Source organism: Amphibalanus amphitrite, unplaced genomic scaffold (genome assembly GCF_019059575.1).
Source record: "Amphibalanus amphitrite isolate SeventyFive unplaced genomic scaffold, NRLGWU_Aamphi_draft 000088F_arrow, whole genome shotgun sequence".
Lineage (NCBI taxonomy): Eukaryota > Metazoa > Arthropoda > Thecostraca > Balanomorpha > Balanidae > Amphibalanus > Amphibalanus amphitrite.
Window position 1 is genome coordinate 368,897 of NW_024881584.1, and position 24,138 is coordinate 393,034.

The following is a 24,138-nucleotide window of genomic DNA, read 5'->3' on the forward strand; positions in this document are numbered from 1 at the left end:
TAGCTCCCTTATTTACAGAGTTAGACGGGGGGGGGGGCGAAAAACGCCCCCCCCGGGCTGCGGTGGTTGGGATTACCCCCCGGGCCCGGCCGGGTTAACCTATGGTAACTTCCGTGACCTTTTGATAAAGTCAGGCGCTCCTACATACACTAATCGTGACAATAATGTCATACCTATTAGCGATTCAAGTCAACATTTTGCACACTCAACAAGACGGAATGTCATGGGCTGAGTGCTCTATTGTACTCGTACTTCGTAGTTAAGCACTAAACAGTCTATTAAATGTTGGCATCATCTGTATTACGATCGCCTGGTAGCGTCATACACAAATACAAAATACATTTCAAGGGGGTGGACAATGATCATTGCCCATCCCTCCACGGCCCAGTTCCCAAGTCACTCCAACACTAAGGTAGACGAGATTCGTTTTGTTCTCCGGTGTGTGTCCGTCACTGTCCGGGAGGCTCGGTGTCGTGGAGCGGGCTCGGCGGCCGGCGGCCGGCCGCCGCTCCGGCGCCCAGCGGTCTCAGGCCCAGCAGGTCCGTATGCTGCAGCACGGCGACCCCCGGCTCCGGCCGGCCGGGCCGAGCTCCGTGCACCGCGTACACGAGCAGCCCTGCCGAGCCGACAGCAGCGGTCAGAGGACCCGAGGCCGCCGTCAGAGGACCCAGCCACCACCCCACCACCCTCTCCCGGGGGCCGGTCAGAGGACCCAGCCACCACCCCACCACCCCCTCCCGGGGGCCGCCGTCAGAGGACCCAGCCACCACCCCACCACCCCCTCCCGGGGGCCGCCGTCAGAGGACCCAGCCACCACCCCACCACCCCCTCCCGGGGCCGCCGTCAGAGGACCCGGGGCCGCCGTCAGAGGACCCAGCCACCACTCCCTCCCGGGGGCCGCCGTCAGAGGACCCGGGACCGCCGTCAGAGGACCCGGGGCCGCCGTCAGAGGACCCGGGGCCGCCGTCAGCGGACCCAGCCACCACCCCACCACCCCCTCCCGGGGGCCGCCGTCAGAGGACCCGGGGCCGCCGTCAGAGGACCCAGCCACCACTCCCTCCCGGGGGCCGCCGTCAGAGGACCCGGGACCGCCGTCAGAGGACCCGGGGCCGCCGTCAGAGGACCCAGCCACCACCCCACCACCCCCTCCCGGGGGCCGCCGTCAGAGGACCCAGCCACCACCCCACCACCCCCTCCCGGGGCCGCCGTCAGAGGACCCGGGGCCGCCGTCAGAGGACCCAGCCACCACTCCCTCCCGGGGGCCGCCGTCAGAGGACCCGGGACCGCCGTCAGAGGACCCGGGGCCGCCGTCAGAGGACCCGGGGCCGCCGTCAGCGGACCCAGCCACCACCCCACCACCCCCTCCCGGGTATCTCAGTAGACGGACATAAATATTCGAACCGCCATGACCTCCAGCAATAGCGTTTCCTAGTCTCCCAGCTTACATAACTCGCGCCCACTAAAAGGAATTGGGAAGGAACACTGATTCCAACAGCCTACTGTAGCAGTTTGTATCCGCTCCAGGAAAAGACTGGTCGCTCTATAGCGCTTTGCTGTCGAAACACGTTAACATCAAATGAAAATAATGTACCATGCAGCCTTCACGTCATACCCAATCTGACACAAAAGACACACGAGTGGAGTGCTGGTACCATAATGTAACAGAACACAGCACGAGCTGGCGGCGGTGGCTGCAGCGCCCGGCTGGGCGGCGCCGGCGCCTCCTACCTGCGGCCAGGCAGGCTGCCAGCGGCGCCCACACGTGCTGCAGCAGGGTGACGAGGCCGATCAGGATGAGCAGCAGCGCGGCGCAGGGCAGCCACGGACAGCCGGGAGCCTGCAGCTCAGCGTGGCAGGAGCCGCACCACGGCTGCCTGGGGACGAGGGACACACATCAGTCGGACACAGGAGCCGCACCACGGCTGTCTGGGGACGCGGGACACGGGACACACGTCAGTCGGACACGGGACACACATCAGTCGGACACAGGAGCCGCACCACGGCTGTCTGGGGACGCCGTACACGGGACACACACCAGTCGGCACAGCACACACCCACCAGTCGGCGCTCGCAGTATGCACACCCGGTTGGCTGGCAAAGTACATACACGATATTAGTATTGATGTCTGCCTGCGGGAAAGCCGACGGGTAAACATTATATCCACAAACATGGAAGCATCTGTCTGTACTCGGTAGGTGACGCTGGTGCCGGGCAGAATATGTAGGTATGTAAGTACCTACCTACTGAACATAAGCGTAACTTTATATCTCTTTGTGGGTGCTCAAGCACCCCCAATCCTGAGCTCGGCACCCCCTGCCTTCTTAAAGCACCCCCAGCCTCCTCAAAACATTCCCAGCTGACTCAAGGCCCTCAATAATCAGAATGTCCATCTCCTAGTACTGTAATGAGCCCAGTGAATCATGCAAATACTATGCTTACTCAATTCAGTGACTAAGAGAATATACATTGAATAAATCACCACAAATTAAGATGCATGACATTTGTGTTAACATTACATCTGATATTATCAGGGGCCCGGGAACCATTTTCAAGTTGGGGGGGGGGGGGGCGAGCCTAAAATACCTGACATGATGCATATGAAACAGTGGCATAGCTAGGGGTCTAAGGGGACACGTAGTACGTACCCCCTACGGCCTACCCCCCATCGAGTTCAAAGGGACCCTCGGGTCCGAGAGGCCCTGCGGCGCCATTTGACCGCTGAGGGTTAACGATGCCCATATTTCTACTCAGAAGGGCCCCGTGGGGCTCGTTAGAGCACCTCATGGGCCCTAAATAGCCACACTAACGTCTCCATAAGGGCCCCACGCCGACTTCTGAGGGCCTCTTGCGGCTTTTAAGGACACCTCGGTGGTCTTCAAAGGCCTGTTAAGCCTGAAACAGACTCTTTCCGCAGTCAGGAAATCGCATGCGAGAGCCTATTCAAATACATGGAAGCACGCTCGCATCAATCGCACGCACCTCCCGCGAGCGATTGATGCGAGAGGAATTACAATGTATTTGAATAGGCTCTCGCATGCGATTTCCTGAACGCGGAAAGAGTCTACTTCAGCCTTTACTGGCCTCTGAGAGGTCTTACCGGCCTTTGAGGGGACAGTTCTAGGGGCATTTCCTACCTGTGATGGTCCCACACTTATTTTTCTAAGGGCCCCATAACGGCAACTATGGGGCCCTCGTCGGTGCCTATGAGGGCCCACACCGGTGTCTCTGAGCGTTTCACACCCCCAACTGAGTGTCTACACCAGTGCCTATTAAAGCCCTATATATCGGCGGCTCTGAGGACCCAACAGTCAACACCTGTGCATCTAAAGGCCACCCACTGATGACTTGAGGGCCCCACAACGGTGACCCTGAGGGCCCCACCGGCGTCTGACAGTACCATGCCGGTCTCTTAGGACCCCGTGCAGGACTTCTTCTGCCGGCCTAAGCCCTAAGGACCCCTTGCCGGTCACTGAGACCCCCTGCCGGCTTGTAGAGAGTTCGCGTCAGCAGCTCTAAAGGCCCCACACCCGTCTGTAACGGCTGTACACCAGCGTCTATGAGGGCCCGGAGCAACGCCTGTAAGGACCCTCATCGGCGCCTCTGAGAGAATCACACTAGCACCTCTGATCGTCCACACCGGCACCTGCATGGCGGCCCCACACCGGTGCCTCCCTTACCGGCGGCTCTGAGGGCCTTACGCCGGTGATTCTGAGGGTGCCACCGATAACTCGACACCTTTTTTTAAACCCCACATTTGTTATCCGGTGAATTTCAGACAAGTTGGTTAGAGACCTTCAAAAAAGGTACAATCACTCGATTTTTCTCAAGTTTGTCTGTCTTGGCAGATAAAGCAATACCAGAACAGGCCTACGAACACACATATTTGATCAGGATCGGACGATTGGACACTTTTAAAAGGAGATCTTTCGTGCCTCCCGGAAATTCACGGGAGAGCAGATGTGGGGTTTAAAAAAGGTGTCGAACTGAAGGCACCACACAAGCCCTTAGCGTAGCTGAGCTTTAATCCCATACCGGCCCTCCGAGGGCGCCACGTCAGTGCACTCATTGCCCCACATCCCTCCCTCACACCCGGAGCGGGTAAACTGTGTTATACCTATAGCAACGATTTTACCACCGTTGTACGTTATGTATTTCTCAAAGTTGACTCAAAATGGTCCAGTACAAAATCTGGCCTGCCAAACTTATGGCCAAGGTCAGGCCCAAACACGTTTTGGGCTATCAGTCTCAGTCCATGACTCCATTCTTCGGCAACTATACGGTGCAAGGCCGATACTGTAGAAACTTGCAATTTGTACCCTTGACCTGACCTTGACATTGACCTCAAACTTTAAATTAAGTACATGTTTTTAGTTATTCGTGATGAGATCTTTCGATTGGCGTTTGAATTTTCCAAATCGGACCATTAGTTCGGGAGATAACAGGGGGGTAAAATTTATCCCCCCAGCCTCGCGCGTTCGGCTGGAGATCCCAGCCCCGCGCGGGTCAATGCATTGGGTGAGCCAAAATTGTTTTACAGTGGCGCTATTAAAACAAGCTCTCGAACCGATTAAACATCATTTCTTGCATGATGCCTGATGGCTACAGTAAAAAAGAACAGCTAAAAAAACTACAAAAACTATGGCATGCCTTTCTGAAAGCTATTGAGCACCCCCAATAATTTTTGGAAAACTACACCCATGCTACTGAATGCAGAATACCGAGCAGACAATGTGCTTTTATTTACGTTCCTTACTGACAAATCACAAGTCTTAAAAAAGCGAACGCATTTCCGTACCATTTCACATAATTTATATCACACATTTACAGCATAGGCGGCGGAACGGGGAGGGCACCGGGGCACCGTGCCCCCCTTTGATTTTGGCATTTTAACATTAGCCCTATGGGCGTTGCATGGAAAGAATGGGACCAAAAGTCGGCAGTGCCCCCCTTAATTGAGGGTGTTCCGCCGCTACTGATTTACAGAAGCAATATCATTCGCTCCTAGTGATGTGAATGACAGATAATAAACCCGCGCCCTGGTGGGTACGAGGGGAGCATTTTTTGCCCCCTCCCGAGACCCGACTTTTCCATATATTTCCAAAACCACTGCAACCGATTTTCACCAAACTTTCAGTACCCTCCCGACACCAATTTTACACATTGTGACCAAAACTTTCAAAGGCTATGATAGGTTGGCCGCAAATGACGTCAGAGTGGTGACGTCATGCTCTGCCATTTTTGACCCAAAGAAGGCTTCGCGGGAAGAACTGTCAGGCCTATAGCTTTGAAGATACAGATAAATGTTTCCAAATAAAAGATGTATAAGTACCAGGGCTGTCTTGAAATTTTAAATTTTTGGATTTAAATATTATTTTTGGGATATGATTGTTAAAAATTAAAAAATATAGTTTCGAAAAACCGGAATATTTGTGATATTCCCTACAGACTTTTACTCACATACCAAATTTGAGATCGATACCTCTTTGTTTTTGGCTAATTTACTCGTATAGCGAAAAACTGTTCAACATTGATGACGTCAAACTTTGATACTCATTTCTTTAGCAACTCTAGACCACGTATTGCAAAACAAAGGCCACCATTAGACTCCCCGTGACGAGCTGCATCGAATAGAGATACCCATTTTATGCAAAAATATCAGCTTTGAATTTTGACCTTTTTGACTTGACCTTGCCCTGACCTCCACCGGCGCGGGTTAAGAAAACGGTACCAAACCAAATACCAACCATATCATAGGAAAATGCAAAAAGAACCAACTCGGGAACTTGAATGAATTACAGCTTTTATCAAATTCAGAATATCTAATACCTAACTAGTGTGGATACATAATACTGATGATAAAGCAATACATAAGGACTGAAGCATCAACTGGTATTTACATCAAAAAGTTGGTATCGCGATTGACATCTGTAGATTGTCGATTGAGATCCGAGTCTCATTTTTTGCTTGAGATCCAGTGAGATCATAGATCCTCACTTATTTTTCGACAGCACAGAAATCCCCCAAAAACTCTTGTTGCAACTCACAAACGCTCTGTTTTAGTAATTGTATGTGATTGCACGTCATAATCCATAGTTTTGTGGGACTTATTGATAAAGAAACCCTTTAGAACATGGTTTCAAATGCTGTGTATGGTGGGATCCACTCAGATAATAGATCCATGTCCTTGATTTATCGTCAGATCGTATGAGATCATAGATCCACGAAAATTTTTCACGCCGGATCCGATGGAATCATAGGTCCTAACCTGCAGGTTGCTTCGAGATCCACTGAGATCATAGATCCATCACTCGGATCCATGCACATGTCTGCCTGGAGATAACGGTCCTCACCAGGTGATGACGTAACTGCAGGGAGGACGGAGCCAATGGTATATAGCCTACCTGGAGATAACGACCGTTACCTAGAGATGGCCTACCTGGCGATGACGGCGCCGAAGGCGGCTGCTGAGACGAGCAGAAGCGCCGTGACGAGTGACGTCAGTGGGTGGGCAGTGTGCGGCGCGGCGGTGCGCGCCACTAACGCCGCGCCCAGGCCGGCGCCGCAGACGACCAGCGCGGCCACGGCGATCGCCACGCGCCGCGCAGAGGCCGGCGTGGCCTCCTGGCGCAGCAGCAGGCGCGGCAGCGCGCTGGGTCGGAACTGGCGGCACACAGCACACGCCACACACAGTCGGCCGGCGCGCACTGACACAGCGTGCCTCACCGCCGGATAGCTGGCCACAGTGCCGCTACAACAGTATAGTGTGTTTAACAACATTTTAAGTCATAAGTACGGTTTAATTATCAGTTCCCAGTGAGACCAAAACCCGTCCACCTGGACCGAGTGCTGCCGGAGGTCACCCGCCTGCACCGAGTACTGCCGGAGGTCACCCACCTGCACCGAGTGCTGCCGGAGGTCACCCGCCTGCACCGAGTGCTGCCGGAGGTCACCCGCCTGCACCGAGTACTGCCGGAGGTCACCCACCTGCACCGAGTGCTGCCGGAGGTCACCCACCTGCACCGAGTGCTGCCGGAGGTCACCCACCTGCACCGAGTGCTGCCGGAACTCGGCCACCACGGCGTCGATGTCGGTGTCGTCGCTCTCCGGCTCGGACAGGTCCGTTTCGTCGTCGTCGTCGTCGTCGTCGTCTGCGGCGTCGTGGCTGAGCAGCAGCCGGCGGCCGGGCGGCGGTCCGCAGCTGCAGGCCGGGTGCGCGCCGCCGCGCTCGGCCGCCAGCAGCGGAGTCCGGTCGGCGGCCGGCGCCGGCGCCGCCGTCTCGATCACGGCCACCTCGTGGCCGGCCTGTGCCAGCCGCTGGGGCAGCAGGCCCAGGCCCGCCTTCAGACGGCACAGCGGCGCCGTGCCGCGCTGCCGTCCGCCGGACCGGCGCGCAGCCGCCGCCGCCGGACTCACCAGGTCAGCGGTGCCTGCTGAGGCCGCGTAGCGCTCCAAGAGGGCGCGGCAGAGCAGCGCAGCTGCCAGCAGCAGCTGACAGCTGGCCGCCAGCCGCAGCAGCTGCAGGGTGCTCAGCAGGCCGGCGGCGGCCGCGCTGACCAGCGCTGTCAGCGCGCCGCCGGCGGCGGGAGCGGCCAGCGCGGCCGGCGCCAGGCCGTCGGCGGCCAGCGCCGCCAGCAGGACGCCCTGCGGCGCGGCCAGCTCCACCAGCAGCAGCGAGAGCGCCACGAGCGCGCAGCAGCCGACGGCCAGCTCGGCGCCGCGCAGCCCCCGCGCGCCCAGCCCCGGCAGCGCCCACAGCGGCCGCTCGGCGCCGCTGTCGGAGCGCGTGTACCGTCAGTGGTCCGCTACACACACCCACAGCGACACTGAGCGCCGGACCGGCGCGGCACGGCGGCAACCAGGACCAGACCATAGCGCACAAGGGCCAGTCCCTACAGCTTACAAAACACCCAGTGGAAAGCGCACCAACAAACGGCAAATAGCGTATATTGACCGAGCTGCTAAAAGCTAAGGATAGGGGAGAGTGGTGCAGGAGGCCCCCCCTTAAGCTCAGTTACTATTTTTAGACAACTGATAATATTTAAGCGCTAACGTGTGCATGCGCTGTGAGCATGCATCATTTTCCCATACATATTTGCATTCAAAATGAATCCAGGGGGTACACAAACCGTAAACTTTAACATTTTGGAAAAAGTTGCAAAAGGGCCTCTTACACTATGGGTATGGTAAGACGCCCCCCCCCTCGGGCGTTTTAAAAGTCAAGTCGACTTGTAAAAGACGCTTTGCGAACACAGCTGCAAGGCCTTTTATTTCGAAAAGCTAAGCAAATACGGTGTTATCGAAACCAATAACACTTCCAAAGCGCTCGAACAATGCGAAAACTAGCACAACCAAACGCTGATGACCAACGAAAATTGTACCTATAACCTCTAAGAAAAGAAACAGAAAAAAGAAACAAAAACAAACTCCTTGAAAAAAGAATGCCACGCCTGCCGCAGGTGCAGGCGTTTTAGCATCGGGGGCGTTTTTTATCGGGGGGCGTTTTATCATCCTCGAAGGGAGGGCCTCTTAAAAAAATACAGTGTTTTAACGTCCACAATATTTATGGTTTATGAGACATTTGCAGCGCACCAGAACATGGTCTATTCTGAAGCTAACATGTGACAATTTCGATGAGAAAAGATTGCATTTGATAGCCATTGTTTTTTTCAGATATATAAGGGTGATAAAGATGCATATATCTAGCAAGTAAAGGGGCAAAAACAGAAACAGGCTTACCAAAAGTCGCTGCGACGCACCTGATACCTCAGGTTTCGTGAGTTGTTGTTTCAAGAGGGCTTCTGCTTTACAAGAACATTAAAAAATAAATAACATTATTGGTTTGGTAAAAAAAGCGATGGGGCCTCTTACCGACCCTGGGCGTCTTACACGGATCTCCCCTACTTGAAGGCCAAAATAAAGGAATTCGGTTGAAATGTTTTTAGGTCTTTTGCATGGCTCCCTAATGGATCCAAAGTTAAGTTCAACAACGGTAGGAAACTGGCAAGGAACAACGGTACAGCAACGGGAGGAAACTGGCAAGGAACAACGACCAGCTCGTCAGGTCGGCATCCGATAGCCAGCGAGCTAGTGGCCCTAAACTAGTTTCGACTTTCCCGGAAAACACGAGGAGTGCCTGTTACAGGGCTCAGCGGCTGGTATGGTAGCCGAATTGAAGATCAACTCAACCGGTGACCTCCGATGTCAGATAAAAGTGACAAAAGCCAGACTAATTCTGTAAAAAAAAAAACAACTCGCCAAAAAGTTCACAGAACTACGATTTTTGGCACCAATCTGGCATTTTATTGTGCTCACATTAGGTAGAGGTGGGTGGCGGGATGCTGCGGTACTTGTACTCACCCCTGATAGTGCTGGACCAGGGCGACGCTGCTGGCCAGGCAGCAATAGACGAGGAAGAGCAGGCCGCAGGCGGCGGCCGTCAGCCGGGCTCCGTCCCAGCAGTGGTGTCGGGAACGGGTGAGTCGGAGCGGCGGCTCGGGGCCGCGCCACATGACCACCGAGTACAGGGCGCACGCCTCCACCAGCTGACACACAGACACAGTCAATACATCGTCTGACACACAGTCAACACACCAGCTACTGATAAACCTAGTCAATACACCAGCTGACACACAGACACAGTCAATGCACCAGCTGACACACAGACACAGTCAATGCACCAGCTGACACACAGACACAGTCAATGCATCGGCTGACACACAGTCAATGCACCAGCTGACACATACACAGACACAGTCAATGCACTGGCTGACACACAGGCACAGTCAACACACAGGCTGACACACAGACACAGTCAATGCACCAGCTGACGCACAGACACAGTCAATGCACCAGCTGACACACAGACACAGTCAATGCACCAGCTGACACACAGACACAGTCAATGCACCAGCTGACACACAGACACAGTCAATGCACTGGCTGACACACAGGCACAGTCAACACACAGGCTGACACACAGATACATTTAACACACCACCTACTGATATAGTCAATACACCGGCTGATACACAATCAATACACTTGCTGACTGACAAACACATGTCAGTGGTGTACTTACCCAGGCATGATGAAAGAGCACATTGACAGTAAAACATTTGTAACAAATTTAATCCCCGCCATGCTGGTGGCCTGAGTTTTCCGTGTCGTGCTGGGGAGGGGGGGGGGCGTTTTCACGCCCCCGTCTAACTGGGCTCCTGGCCCATGTAGTGACACGCGGTAGGCGCCAGGCGGCAATCGAAAGAGCATCAAAAGTAATGACGGAAACACTTCAGTCATTTTTAGGTCAGTTCAAAGGCCAGGTCACCAGAGGTCACCAAAGGTCAAATTTAGTCCAGTTCAACAAGTTTGGAATCTGCTAACGGCTAACTCGGGAACCAATAGAGCTACAGCGCCGCGGAAAAGCGCATTCGATAGCCCTGGTACAGATTATTCTGGGTGTTGTTCTCAGATTTGACCTCGGGTCAACGGTTTAGCCTCCAGAGGGCAAATGCTCTAAAAATACCCGTTTTCACTAAATATGTTTTTCGGTAATAACTTCTGACTCAAGAGAGCCACGATATTAATTTTGCCAGCATCGTGTTCCTCTCGTCGAGGCGCGTCAAATGAACTATACGTTGACCTTGAAAGGTCATTTTGAGAATTTGACCCCAGGTCAAGGTCATGACCTGGCCGGAAAGGGTTATTTTGCATATCAGTCGATCCGTATCATCGAGCTGAACACAGCTGACGTGTTTTCATCGCTCTATCAAAAGCTATCGTCTTTATCAAAAGCTATCGTCAAAAAACTGCTGGTGACATTAAATGACGTGAGATGACCTCGGGGACATACAGAGGGGCCACAGGTGCATTTTTCAGATTCAGTGTGTCATGTTTACCTATAAACCGATGTTTGAGAGAGAGGGTTTAGAACGACATTCGTCCAAGAAAGGTGCATTTCAATTTTCTCCCGATGACTTTTGGAGAGATCACAAAATTGACCTGACCTTTGGTCACAGATATTTAAAAAATCCGAGATAAACATTTTATATATACTGTTACTCTTCTCTGAAAGTTTTAAAGTGATCGTTCGTTTGGTGTAGGCAAAGAGAGCCTTTGATTTTTTCTGGGTTAATGCCACCTGACGTGACCTGTTGACCTGACCTTGAACGACCCGGGTCTGAAATTCTCACATGTGCGGGAAATATGTATGAACAGGTGTGCCGTTTTTGAGATATTTACGAAAAGCCTGAGGGGGGCGTAAGAACGCCCCCCCCCCAGCACGGCGCGGGTTAAAAGCATTTGGTGTTGAACCAATAGAAACAAAGCCACCACTGTTCGAGCGATTAACATGCTGTAGAAACCGGTACGAATCGCAAAATAGTCCTAGCAGCACGTCATCGCACCATTTGGCTGCCAAATGGAGCAATAAAGCTAAATTAAATGGTGTGGATTCACGTTCCGTAATAGCTGTAGCTGTAGAGCAGCCGCGATTAGAAGTCAGTTCCGAGCCTGTTGAGTCGGCATTAACCCGGCAGGCGGTGGGCCTACCAGCCACCTTCCGCGCGGTGGGGGGGGGGCATTTTTTTGCCCCCCCCCCCCGTATCTCCGAAACTACTGGACGGATCCGGAAAATTCAAACGGCGTTCGATAGCCCTGTCAAATTTGTCGAAGGAAACCAAATTTCATTGACCTCGGGGTCACCGATGACGTCACAGGTCAGGTCAAAGATAAAATGTTTCTCCGTTCACAGGGCTTCTAGGGAAAGCGCTATAACACCGAGTAAAACGCATTTTGTCGAAAATCAGCGATAAGGCGTCAGTTGTCTAGTACATATGTTGCTATTAGAGGTCACTGGTCATACCAGGTCAGGTCACAGGTCAGGTCACAGGTCAGGTCACCAAAGGTCACCAAGGGTCACCACATGAGCCCAACTTTAGGGGAAGTTGGGGCAATGCCGGAGTTGGGGCAAAGCCGAAATTCGAGATATTTCGAAAACCGTACGACATGGATGTCACCTGTCAGTGGTGCTCTGAAGTCTGAAGCGTAAGTGACTACCAATTATCGCATGTTTGTTACCAGTCGTCATTCGGAATACTTCGGCTATGAGGGCGCCAAGAGCGTTTTCAAGGTACGTTTCCTTTGTACTACATGCGTCTTCGAAGCTGCATTTCCTACTCATTATGCTACCGTTTGTCTGGCCAATTCGGTCAAGTAATCTTCAGCACGTCTTTGCATAAGTGTGCTGCCTATTTGAAATTTATACAGCACGTTGAAAAGTTATGGGCCTGCAAATGAAAGTATGGCTGGCTGGGGTAATGCCGAAAACGTGCAATTACGCGCGTTAAAGCACGCTACGTGAACTTTACCGCTGTAGAATAGCAACGTGTATTTTTAGTCACACAAATTACACTTTTAACCGACACAACGGCCTGTTACCATAAGGAATGATTTACCTGGCCTTTTCTTATTATATCACACAATTATAACTTCCAGTGTGCACCAAACGTCCTCAAGCTCTTAAAACGCGTGTCAGCTTTGACGGATTCTAGATAAAATTTGAGATAAAATAGCAAAACATCAATTTCGGCATTCCCGTAGATCATTTCTCCCATTTTCGGCTTTCCCCGCAGTCCGGGGCAACGCCGAAAAAGTCACTTCTTTGATATTTTTAGTTTGTGCGCTTAACGGTATGCGAATTCATCAAATGCGCCTGGTATGTTTGAAAGGCAAAAGACTGGCCTCTCGAATGACGCCAACAAGAATAGCTTATGTTGTCTACCTTGCGTGCTACGGGCGTCAGAAAAAAAAGTATTCGGCGTTCCCCCAACTTCCCCTACTAATGTTATGCGATGCATGTTTTATGGCCAGTTTTTCATTTCCAACTCAATGGTGTTGGTTATAAGACCATCAGGTACGGTTTAGGTCACTTTCTGGTGGAGGTCAGGTCAAGGTCAGGTCAAAAAAGGTCAAATTTCAAAGTTGATATTTTTGCATAAAATGGGTATCGATTCGATGCAGCTCGTCACGGGGAGTCTAATGGTGGTCTTTGTTTTGCGCTACGAGGTCTAGAATTGCTAAAAATTGAGTTTGAAAGTTTGACGTCATCAATTTTTAACAGTTTTTCGCTATAACTTGGCCAAAAAAGAGGTATCGATCTCAAATTTGGTATGTAGATAGAAAGCGGTAGGGACTATCACATATATTCCGGTTTTTATCGAAATTAAAAAAAACTTTTTAGATTTTTTGGCTATTATATTAAAAAAAATCTATTTTTTGATTTTTTGGGGTCAAAATCCAAAAAATTCGAAAAACCGAAATAGCAGTTTTGTAGCCCTTTTGATCCCACACCTCTTATGTCTGAAACATTTTTCTGTATCTCTAAAGCTGTAGGCCTGACAGCTCTTCCCGCGAAACCTTTTTTTGGGTCGAAAATGGCAAAAATGACGTCACTCTGACGTCATTAGCGGCCAACCTATCGTAGCCTTTGGAAAACAATTTTGGTCACCATGTGCGCTAGCTGCTCCCGGGAGAGAACTGAAAGTTTGGTGACGATCGGCGCAACGGTTCTCGAGATATATTGACAAAACTAAAGGGGGGGGGGCAAAAAATGCCCCCCACCGCCTGGAAGGTTAACAGGAAGGCCCTGGGGCCCTGATAGTGCCGCCCCGCGGGCCCGCGGCAGCTCCGATCCGGCCGCGGTGCCCTCTCCAGCGCTGCAGCACTGCGCACCACGGCTGCTCGCCGGGGCTGTGGCTGGAACTGGTGCGGGCCGTCCCTTCGACTCGGCTGAGGTTAGAGTCGGTCTCTGACGGCCCCTGTGGCCCGGCGGCCGCTCTACGTGTACTGTGGCCCGGCGGCCGCTCTACTGTGGCCCGGCGGCCGCTCTACGTGTACTGTAGCCCGGCGCCCGCTCTACTGGCGCCCGGCACCCGCTCTACTGTGGCCCGGCGCCCGCTCTACTGTGGCCCGGCGCCCGCTCTACTGTGGCCCGGCGGCCGCTCTACTGCGGCCCGGCGCCCGCTCTACTGGCGCCCGGCACCCGCTCTACTGTGGCCCGGCGGCCGCTCTACGGTGGCCCGGCGGGCGCTCTACTGTGGCCCGGCGCTCGCTCTACGGTGGCCCGGCGGGCGCGGGCGGGCGGGAGCCCACGGCCGGGCCGGCGGGCGCGGGTGGTAGTCCATCCCACGGCCGGCGGGCGCGGGTGGTAGTCCATCCCACGGCCGGCGGGCGCGGGTGGTAGTCCATCCCACGGCCGGCGGGCGCGGGTGGTAGTCCATCCCACGGCCGGCGGGCCCGCGGAGGGCTAATGCGGCCCGGCCCGGCCAGTGGCCACCTGCGACCACCGGCTCCCGTTGGGAGGCCGTTGGCGCTGACCGGCACAGTGGCGCTTCCGGCGCGGACCGACCCGCCGCGCCGGCGGCCGATACAGAGCCGACCAGACGCTCGGCGAATTAAAACAGCTACCGACCGTGTTCACACCGACAGCCAGGAAATACAGCTGGCAGGCTGGGAGGCTGGCGCTTACTGAGCATTAGACAAGGCTGCTACATTTCAAGGATGCTCCTACTTTCAGTCAGAAATATGCGTTTAATAGAAAAGCTTGAAAGACTTATCTGACTACCAGTTATCTACTACAATTACTTATCCTTTCACATAGATTATCGAATTTCTCCCACATCAGACATTCTCAGAGACCTCCACCGGCTCTTTATTGAGCTCTAGCATACACCGTCAGAGAAGTATCTCCTATCCTTCGGTCAAATAAGAGGCCCCGCACTCGGCCACCACCTTACTGATGTGGCGTCTGCAGCGAATATTGCTGAAACGTGGCCGCACAGGACAAACAGACACGATCCTGGGTTCCCTGCTCTCACAAGACCAGCAGTTAACATATCAAAATTGATGGCAATGTAACCCTAGTCTGGTGAGGTATTCATGTGAACTGGTGAGCGGCAAATTTTGTTCCCCCTCCACTGCCCGCGGGCAGTGGACAGTGGACAGTGGACGGTGGACGGTGGACGGTGGACGGTGGACGGTGGACGGTGGACGGTGGACAGTGGACAGTGGACAGTGGACAGTGGACAGTGGACAGTGGACAGTGGACAGTGGACAGTGGACAGTGGACAGTGGACGGTGGACACTCACGCCGACCAGTCCCCGCGGCAGCAGCGGCTGTCCACCCCAGCTGGCGCTCTCGGTCAGAAAGGCGGCAGAGACGGCGAATACGGCCGCCGCGGAGAGAGTACTGAGCAGCACCAGAGCGCGCAGCCAGCCGGCGCTCTGCGGAAACAGCAGAGTCCTCCGTCAGCGGGTGGCACAGCGCATACAGCTCTCAGACACAGCGCAGACAGACCCCAGACACAGCGCAGACAGAGCCAGACACAGCGCAGATAGACCCAGACAGACGCAGCACAGACAAAGCCAGACACAGTGCAGACAGAGCCAGACAGAGCCAGACACAGCACAGACAGAGCCCAGACACAACACAGACAGAGCACAGACACAGCACAGACACAGCACAGACAGAGCACAGACACAGCGCAGACAGAGCCAGACAGAGCACAGACACAGCGCAGACAGAGCCAGACAGAGCACAGACACAGCGCAGACAGAACCAGAGACAGCCAGACACAGCACAGACAGAGCCAGATACAGCACAGACACAGCCAGACACAGCCAGGCACAGCTAGGCAGAGTCAGACACAGCACAGACAGACCCCAGACACAGCACAGACAGAGTCAGACACAACACAGACACAACACAGACACAGCACAGACAGACCCCAGACACAGCACAGACAGAGTCAGACACAACACAGACACAACACAGACACAGCACAGACAGACCCCAGACACAGCGCAGACAGAGCACAGACAGAGCCAGACACAGCACAGACAGAGCACAGACAGAGCCAGACACAGTACAGACAGACCCCAGACACAGCACAGACAGACCCCAGACACAGCACAGACAGTACCCAGCGCTAGCTCCTTGTGAATCCTTCCTATCTTAACCCTATTCCTGGCGGGGGGGGGGGCCTCAGGAGCCCCCCCCCCCTGAGGTTTTTTGGTTATATCTCCCAAACGCGTTGAGCTAGGGAGCTCAAATTTTCTGACTTTTCCTAAAAGGCTTCTACGCAACATGTCTGAAAATTTTGAGTTGATCTGACCTCAGGTCAGGTCACCAGAGGCGGTTTGGTGACGCTACCTCAGAAAAGTTTGCAATCACGCCAGAGCTAGAGTTTTTGACCGATCAATTTCTTCTCTTCAGGGTTTAGTTAGGGTACCAGTATGTGCAATTTGTATATCTCGGAATTTTGATATCGGTGACCTAAGGTCAGGTCAATTTCGCGACCTCCCCATTATAAGTCAATGGGGGAAAAATCAACTCCCTGTTTTTACCACTAAAACGGGTCGGAATGGCCCCATATACCATACATGACTTCTAATACGATCAACCTTCACTACCTTGAGGTCTGTTTTGCTGTTGGGCAGCTGTGAGGTCATGTGACGTCATCAAAGGTCACCAAAGGTTTTTGGCCAATAACTCCGTACAGGAACAAGATACAGACGCGTGGATGGTCTCATTGTGTTCAGCTCGTCAAGACGCATCGAATGATATACATGATGACCTCGAGGTCACGTGACCTGAGGTCAACCTTTGACCTTGACCTTTCGAGGTCAACATATATATCATTCGATGCGGATTGACGAGAGGATCACGATGATGCCCTTAGTTTGTTCCTATCTTGACTAATTCGAAAGTTATTCGAGAAAAACTCTCTCCATATCTAGTGCCGCCATTTTGACTTTTTCGACCCCTGTGACGTCATCTTTGACCTGACCTGAAAATGACCTTAGTAAAAATTGTAGATCTTGGCCGTGCGTATCCGATGCCGTTTACCGATTGTCGCTATCTTGCTTCGTTCTCGAGATCTCAGGGGGGGGGCCGAATCGGCCCCCCCCCCCCCCGCCAGTTTCTTGTCCCGGCGGAGCCCGCCAGGAATAGGGTTAAGGTTCGGAGTTCGGACTAAATTTATATAAAAAAAAAACGTTATATGCGAGTATGGGTAAAAAATCATCAGAGCTGTAAAAAGGCTTATGAATCGGTCTGCAAACTGTTCAGTTTAATCACTTCGAAATTATGTGGCGCTTTTCGTCCTCATTATCACCAGCATTAATCATTCGGACCATACTCGACACAGAAATTGGTTTTACTGTTCAGTGCTCATTTCTTGAAACAATAGAATACATTCCTCAACTTCTAGTATATAGACCAAAAAACTTCAGACCTCAATGGGACAGCGCGAATGGCTGGCCAAATTGGTTCCTTTGAGAACTGCTCCAAGCGTCTCACTCGGCGGTATCATTTGTCGAGAGCTGATTGCAGGGGACCAGGAAACCGCCGCCGGGTTACTGATTAACGCTGGATACCGACAGCACCAGATCGGACTACCTACATTGTGGCCGCACGACATAAACAGAACGCTGGCACAATATCGAAGGACAGAAACAAAGTGTTGAATAAAAACGGGTACCTACAAATCAATAGACCAACATGAGCAATTCTTGTTTCCGCAATGGTGCTAACAAAAGCGTGCAGACATATGGAAGGCATGTCAATGACCCAACTTGAAAATCAGGCAGAAGTTGGAAGGTGTCGTCATCTACCTGCGATAAGATAAGCTATCGATTAGAATTATCAGCGGTGAACCCGGCACCGGCAAGGTCGGGTGAATGGCGGTGAATCCGTGCTATATTTCGCATCGAGCGCCGCTTAGTGTGGTTGTCGGACCCAAAGTCACTCATTCATTCACTCCGATTGAATTTCCGAAGAAGGTCTTGCTTGCATACAACGACAGGTAAGCCCAATGTCTTTATACTGAAAGTGTGTGGAGCTCAATCGTAAAAAAGAAGGGTTGGCACTTGGCAACACATCAGCGAAGAACACTGCTCAAGATGCCCGGGATTCGTCTGAACAATATCAGGGCTTTTTCAAAATTTCGTAGTTATTCAGTATACCGTATAGAAGAAGGTGGCTGAGGCCCCAATCCCAAGCCATTCATCCCAAAGCTGCCTAACTTTCAACCGGAGGCCCTCCAAAGTTGATCTGTATGCCATCCAAGAGCTTCTAGCGACGAGTATCAAGTGCTTAGTTAACCCGCGCCGGGCCGGTGCTCGCTCTGAGATTCCGCGCCGGGCCGGAGGGGGGGGGGGGTGTCTGAACACCCTCCCCCTTCTAACTCGGCTCCTGGACCACGTAGTGACACGCGGAAAGCGGCAATCGAAAGAACGTCCAAAATAAGGACGAAAACACTTCAGGTCATTTTTTTGGGTCAGGTCAAAGGTCAGGTCACCAGAGGTCACCAAAGGTAAAATGTTGACTATTTCAACATTTTGGAAACTGCCGACGGCTATCTCGAGAACTGATAGAGCTACAACACCGCGGGAAAGCACATTCGATAGCCCTTTTACACACCTTTCTGAGTAATGTTCTCAGATTTGGCCTCAGGTCAACTGTTTAGCCTCCAGAGGGCAAAAACTCCAAAAATAGCCGTTTTTACGAAAAACGTTTTTTTCGGCAATAACGTTTGACTCAAAAGAGCCATGACATTACTTTTACTAGCATCGTGTTCCTCTCGTCGAGACGCGTCGAATGAACTATAATTTGACCTTGAATGGTCAACTTGAAAATTTGACCTCAGGTCAAGGTCATGACCTGACCTGAAAAGGTCATGTTGCATATCAGTCGATCCGCAACGTCGAGCAGAACACATCTAAGGCGTTTTTAGCGCTCTAGCACGCCTCTATCAGAAGTTATTAGCGAAAAACTGTTAGATTCTGTTCCAGACCTGAGATGACCTCGGGGACATAACGAGGGGTCAGAGTTGCCATTTTCCGTTTCAGTGTGTCATTTTACCTACATCTCGATGTTTGAGAGTGTCTAGAATAGCGTTCCTGCGAAACAGACGCTTTTCAATTTTCTCCCATTGACTTATAATGAAGAGGCCGCAAAATTGACCTGACCTTAGGTCACCGATATCAATATTCCGAGATATAAATTTTATAGATAATGTTGCTCTTATAATAAATCGCTGAAAGTTTCAAGGCAATCGATCAATCGATGTAGCTACAACGAGCATTCTTTTTTTCTGAGGTGAGGTCACTTGGCGTAATCTGGTGACCTGACCTAAGGCGACCTGGGTCTGAAATTTTCACAAAATGTGCGAAAAAGATGCTGCACAAACAGGTGTGCCAAAATATCTGCGAGATATCTGCGAAAACCGCAGGGGGGGGGGGTGTTCAAACACACCCCGGCCTGGTGCGGGTTCAAACCCTGGAAATCCATTTAGCGAGTGCTTGGATTTCAGCCCTGTTAACCCGCGCCCCGCTGGACTATTCAGCCATACGCGCCCCTGTCTAACTTCCGAACCGATGGCCCGTAGAAAGACGGGGAAAACGGCGATCGAAAGCTCTCAACAAGATGGATCTTAACCCGCGCGGGGCTAGGAGGGGTAAATTTTACCTCCCCTCGCGAATTTATGCAATATCTCAAAAACGGCCGCGCGCAGCACCGCCAAACTTTCAGTACCTTTTCTTACATCAATTCGACACGTTCCCTGAAAAGTTGAGCGAAATCCGTCGGAAATTTTTTGAGAAATTGACATTTTAGTGACGTCATGTTCGCCATTTTCGCCTCAAAAACGGCAAAATTTAAAACGCCGCTAACATCTTTAATTTTAAAGGAATCAAGATGTAACAAAAAAGGTTATACGTAATTCCACATTGTCTATCAAATTGCCATCCGGGTTTTTGAAAACTTTGAATTTTGGCCCAATTTTTTCCAAAAAAAAAACTGACTTTTTTGGAAAATAATGATAAAATCCAAAATTATGAGTGTATCAAAAAAAAAAAAAAACGGAATATATGTCAGAGGAGTGGTCTATGTGCACCTACATACCAATTTTTAAAAGAATCGGTTAAAAAATGTGGGAGTTATTAAACATTTTATGACATCACGACACACAAAAAAAATTGAAAAATGATTTTTTTTGGACGTTCTAGACCTCGTACGGAAACAACAATAGCACCATTCGATTCGCCGTGAAAAACTGCATCAGATAGACACCTTTTTAAGCCTTAACAACCAACTTCAAAATTTGACCTCACTTGACCTGACCTTGACCTGACCTCGACCTGAAATTCATCCAGAGGTGGTCCATATCACTTATTGAGTGTGCCTTTTGAGTTCTCTGAGTAAAATGACCCATAAAACATGTGTCGCACATACCCTTTTCTATATTTTGTTTTTGGTGACCTGACATGACCTGATCTGACCTTGACCTTGACCTCTGAATGATATTGTATGCAACGAATATTGTCTTGGTAGCCTAAGAACACGTTTTGGGCAATCAGTCTCAGTCCATGACTCCATTCTTCGGCAACTACGGTGCAAGGCCGATACTGTAGGAACTTGCAATTTGTACCCTTGACCTGACCTTGACCTTGACCTTAAACTTTAAATTAAGTACATGTTTTTAGTTGTTCGTGATGAGATCTTCGATTGGGGTTTGAATTTTCCAAATCGGACCATTAGTTCGGGAGATAACAGGGGGGGGGGGGGGGTAAAATTTACACACCCCCAGCCCCGCGCGTTCGGCTGGAGACCCCAGCCCCGCGCGGGTTAAGAGCCCAAATTTTTTTGCTTAAGTAGGTCAGAGGTCAGGTCAAGGTCAGGTCAAGGGTACAAAATGCAAGCTTCTTGCAGTATCGGCCTTGCATCGTAGTTGCCGAAGAATGGACTGAGACTGATTGCCCAAAACGTGTTCTTAGACTACCAAGACAATATTCGTTGCATACAATGTCATTCAAAGGTCAAGGTCAAGGTCAGGTCAGGTCAGGTCAGGTCACCAAAAACAAAATATAGAAAAGGGCATGTGCGACACATGTTTTATGGGTCATTTTACTCATAGAATTCAATAGGCACATTCAATAGGTGACATGGACCAACTCTGGATGAATTTCAGGTCGAGGTCAGGTCAAGGTCAGGTCAAGTGAGGTCAAATTTTGAAGTTGGTTGTTAAGGCCTAAAAAGGTGTCTATCTGATGCAGTTTTTCACGGCGAATCGAATGGTGCTATTTTTGTTTCCGTACGAGGTCTAGAACTTCAAAAAAAAAACATTTTTCAAAAAATTGTGTGTCGTGACGTCATAAAATTTTGAATAACTCCCACATGTTTTAACCGATTCTTCTTAAAATTGGTATGTAGGTGCACATAGACACTTCTCTGACATATATTCCGGATTTTCGATACACTCAAAATTTTGGATTTTATGATTATTTTCCCCAAAATGTCAGTTTTTTAAGAAAAAAATGGGCCAAAATCCATTATTTCCAAAAAACCGAGATAGTCATTTGATAGACAAAGTAGAATCACGTATAACCATTTTTGTTACGTCTTGATTCCTTTAAAAATGAAGATGTTAGCGGCGTTTGAAATTTTGCCGTTTTTTAGGCGAAAATGGCGAATATGACATCACTAAAACGTCAATTTCTCGAGAAAAAAATCCGACGGATTTCGCTCAAATTTTCAGGGAACGTGTCAAATTGATGAATGATAAGGTACTGAAAGTTTGACGTCGCTGGCGTAACGCGTTTAGAAATTATTGGCGAGAAACGGGAGGGGGCAGATTCTACCCCCCCCCCCCACACCCCCAGCGGGGCGCGGGTTAAAAGCCCGTCCATGACAGTGTCCAAGTGACTGTTGGTGACAGTGTTGACAGCTCTCAGTACAGCTCTCAGTGCAGACCAGCGACCCACCTCCAGGCCCAGCGCCAGCAGCGCGGCCAGCAGGAGGCAGACGCCGGCGGCCAGCGGGTCGGCCGTCACGGCGCCGCCGCCGCCCAGCACGGCGCGCACCAGCTCCGCCAGGTGGCCGCCGGTCAGCTGGTCGACGGTGGCGCTGAGCGCGCGCGCGCCGGCGGCCAGCGCGGCGGCGCGCAGCAGCAGAGTCAGCGCGCCGGCCGCCGCCGCCGCCAGCTCGCCCACGCCGGCGGCCGCCGCCGAGTACAGCGAGACGGGCGGCTCGGGCCGGCGCTCCGCCAGCTCCGCCGCGTACAGACCTGCGGCAGCCGCGGGCCAGGGACTGAGCAACAGACCAGCGCAGAGGCACCTCAGTACAGACCAATACACACACCAAAACACACCAGTCAGACCAGCTCAGAACACTGCACACTAGCACAGACCATACAGACCACTACAGACATACAGATCACTACAAACATTTTCAGATCAGCACAAACCTGGAACCTGTAAATAAGAAAAGGTGAATACATACTAAAGCAAACATATACCAAACCAGTACAGGCCACTAAATATTACTAGAGACCAGAAGAGACCAGTACAGAGTAGAAGAGACCAGCACAGATCAGCGTAGACCAGTGCAGAATAGTGCAGACCAGTACGTATGATACAGAGCAGTGCAGACCACTGCGTACCTACCGACAGTATGATGCCTTTGGGGCGGCAAACCGGCGAACCGGAGCAATAGTGCGTCGCACTGGCTCAAAAGTGAGCAAGCCCGACGTGAGACCAGTATAGGTAGGTATAGACGATCTTCGGACACCAGCTTACTACTTATTATTCTAGGGAGCTTTCAAGAGAGCTTCGGCTCCCTTTGCCAGCCAAGTCAACACGAAAAACACAAACACAAACCGTGACACAAAAGTCAAAATGCGTTCACTCCGAGGTGGAGTGTTCGTGCGCCACATTTAGACTAGGTGGAAACATTCAAAGCCCTACCCAGTAAACATGCCGACGTCGGCCCGACGTCGGCCGACGTCGGGGTGACGTCGGCAACTCGGCATCGGCATGCCGACGTCGGCCCGACGTCGGTCCAACCTCGGCACGACGTCGGCTGGATGTCGGATATGCCCGCATGTTCCGACGTCCAGCCGAGGCCCAGCCGACGTCGGGCCGACGTCGGACCGAGATAAACTGCTGAGGTCCAGCCGACGTCGGGCCGACGTCGGGGCGACGTCGGACCGACATCGGTCGCTGTTTTGACCGTTAAAATAATATAAAATACATGTTTCATGCAGGGGCGTCGACACCGGTCCGACTTTTCCGACTAGTCGGACCACTTTTTCGACTAGGCGGTGCCCTGCTGTGGCTCGCGGGGCCCCTGCTGCAGACCGCGGGGGCCCTACTGCGGCTCGGGGGGCCCTGCTAGAGACCGCGGGGGCCCTGCTGCGCCTCTGGGGCCTTGCTAGACACCGCGGGGCCCTGCTGCGGCCCGCGGGGTCCCCTTCTGCGGCCGCGGGGGGCCCCTGTTGGGGCTCTCGGGGGGCCCTGCTGCGGCCACGGGGGCCCCTGGGGGCCCCCACCGGTGGGGGCCCCCCGAGAAAAAGTCGGACCAGTTTTCCTTACGCGTCGACGCCCCTGGTTTCATGTTTCATAAAGAGCTTCTGTATTCAAAATATCCTCAGGAAACTCAAATCTTCCTCCACGCCGCAACCCCCTGTTACGGACTGGACGGGAAACTTTATCCCATTTGGGATTGCCCGTAAGCCGAGCTCGCCCGTAGCCGGGTGCGGTGAGTGCTTGGGGCTGCTCGGCCTATCCTTTGGTCAGGCTCAGCCCCGGCAACTCACCAGGGCCGGGCCCAGTTCATATAGAAAGGCCAGTCGGCAAACTTTGCCAAAGTGCCACTTATCAAAGGGACACTTTGGGAAACGTTGGTGCAGGTGTGTAAGAGTGGCTATATGAATCCATTGTGGGGTCGCCCTTTCCAATAAGTGTCACGTAACAGCAATGGGACCAGGGACTCTATATGAACTGGACCCAGGGTGCTCGCCAAGAAGACCAATCATCCTTCCGGCTCTGAAATGGTCTTGTCAGACCGAAAGGGCATAACCCAACAAAACAAACCAGATTCGTTAGCTGGATGCGTGGTGTAGTGGTTAGCGCACTTACCTCGCGTTCGTATGACACGGGGTTCAAATCCCATCGCCGGCCGATGCTTTTGGCGTGTTGTCCCAGTTAACATGCCGACGTCGGCGACTGGGGGGCTCGAATCCCGCCGCCGGTTGATACTTTTGGCGCGTTGTCCCAATAAACATGCCGACGTCGGCCCCGTC

General features: G+C 52.1%; 1 protein-coding gene across 1 annotated transcript in view; it reads right to left on the bottom strand.

Annotated features, from left to right (window-relative positions):
• Nucleotides 1–278: 278 nt before the first annotated feature.
• Nucleotides 279–24,138, bottom strand: part of LOC122379968 — a 33,773-nt gene continuing 9,913 nt past the window's right edge. Inside the window, exons 2-9 of the mRNA XM_043362672.1 lie at nt 22,049–22,122; nt 15,146–15,280; nt 9,359–9,543; nt 7,628–7,772; nt 7,046–7,516; nt 6,438–6,661; nt 1,729–1,874; nt 279–616 (exon numbers count right to left, since the gene is read on the bottom strand). Coding sequence (XP_043218607.1) covers nt 450–616; nt 1,729–1,874; nt 6,438–6,661; nt 7,046–7,516; nt 7,628–7,772; nt 9,359–9,543; nt 15,146–15,280; nt 22,049–22,122 — 1,547 coding nt within the window. The 3' untranslated portion in view covers nt 279–449. The remainder of the gene's footprint in view (nt 617–1,728; nt 1,875–6,437; nt 6,662–7,045; nt 7,517–7,627; nt 7,773–9,358; nt 9,544–15,145; nt 15,281–22,048; nt 22,123–24,138) is intronic.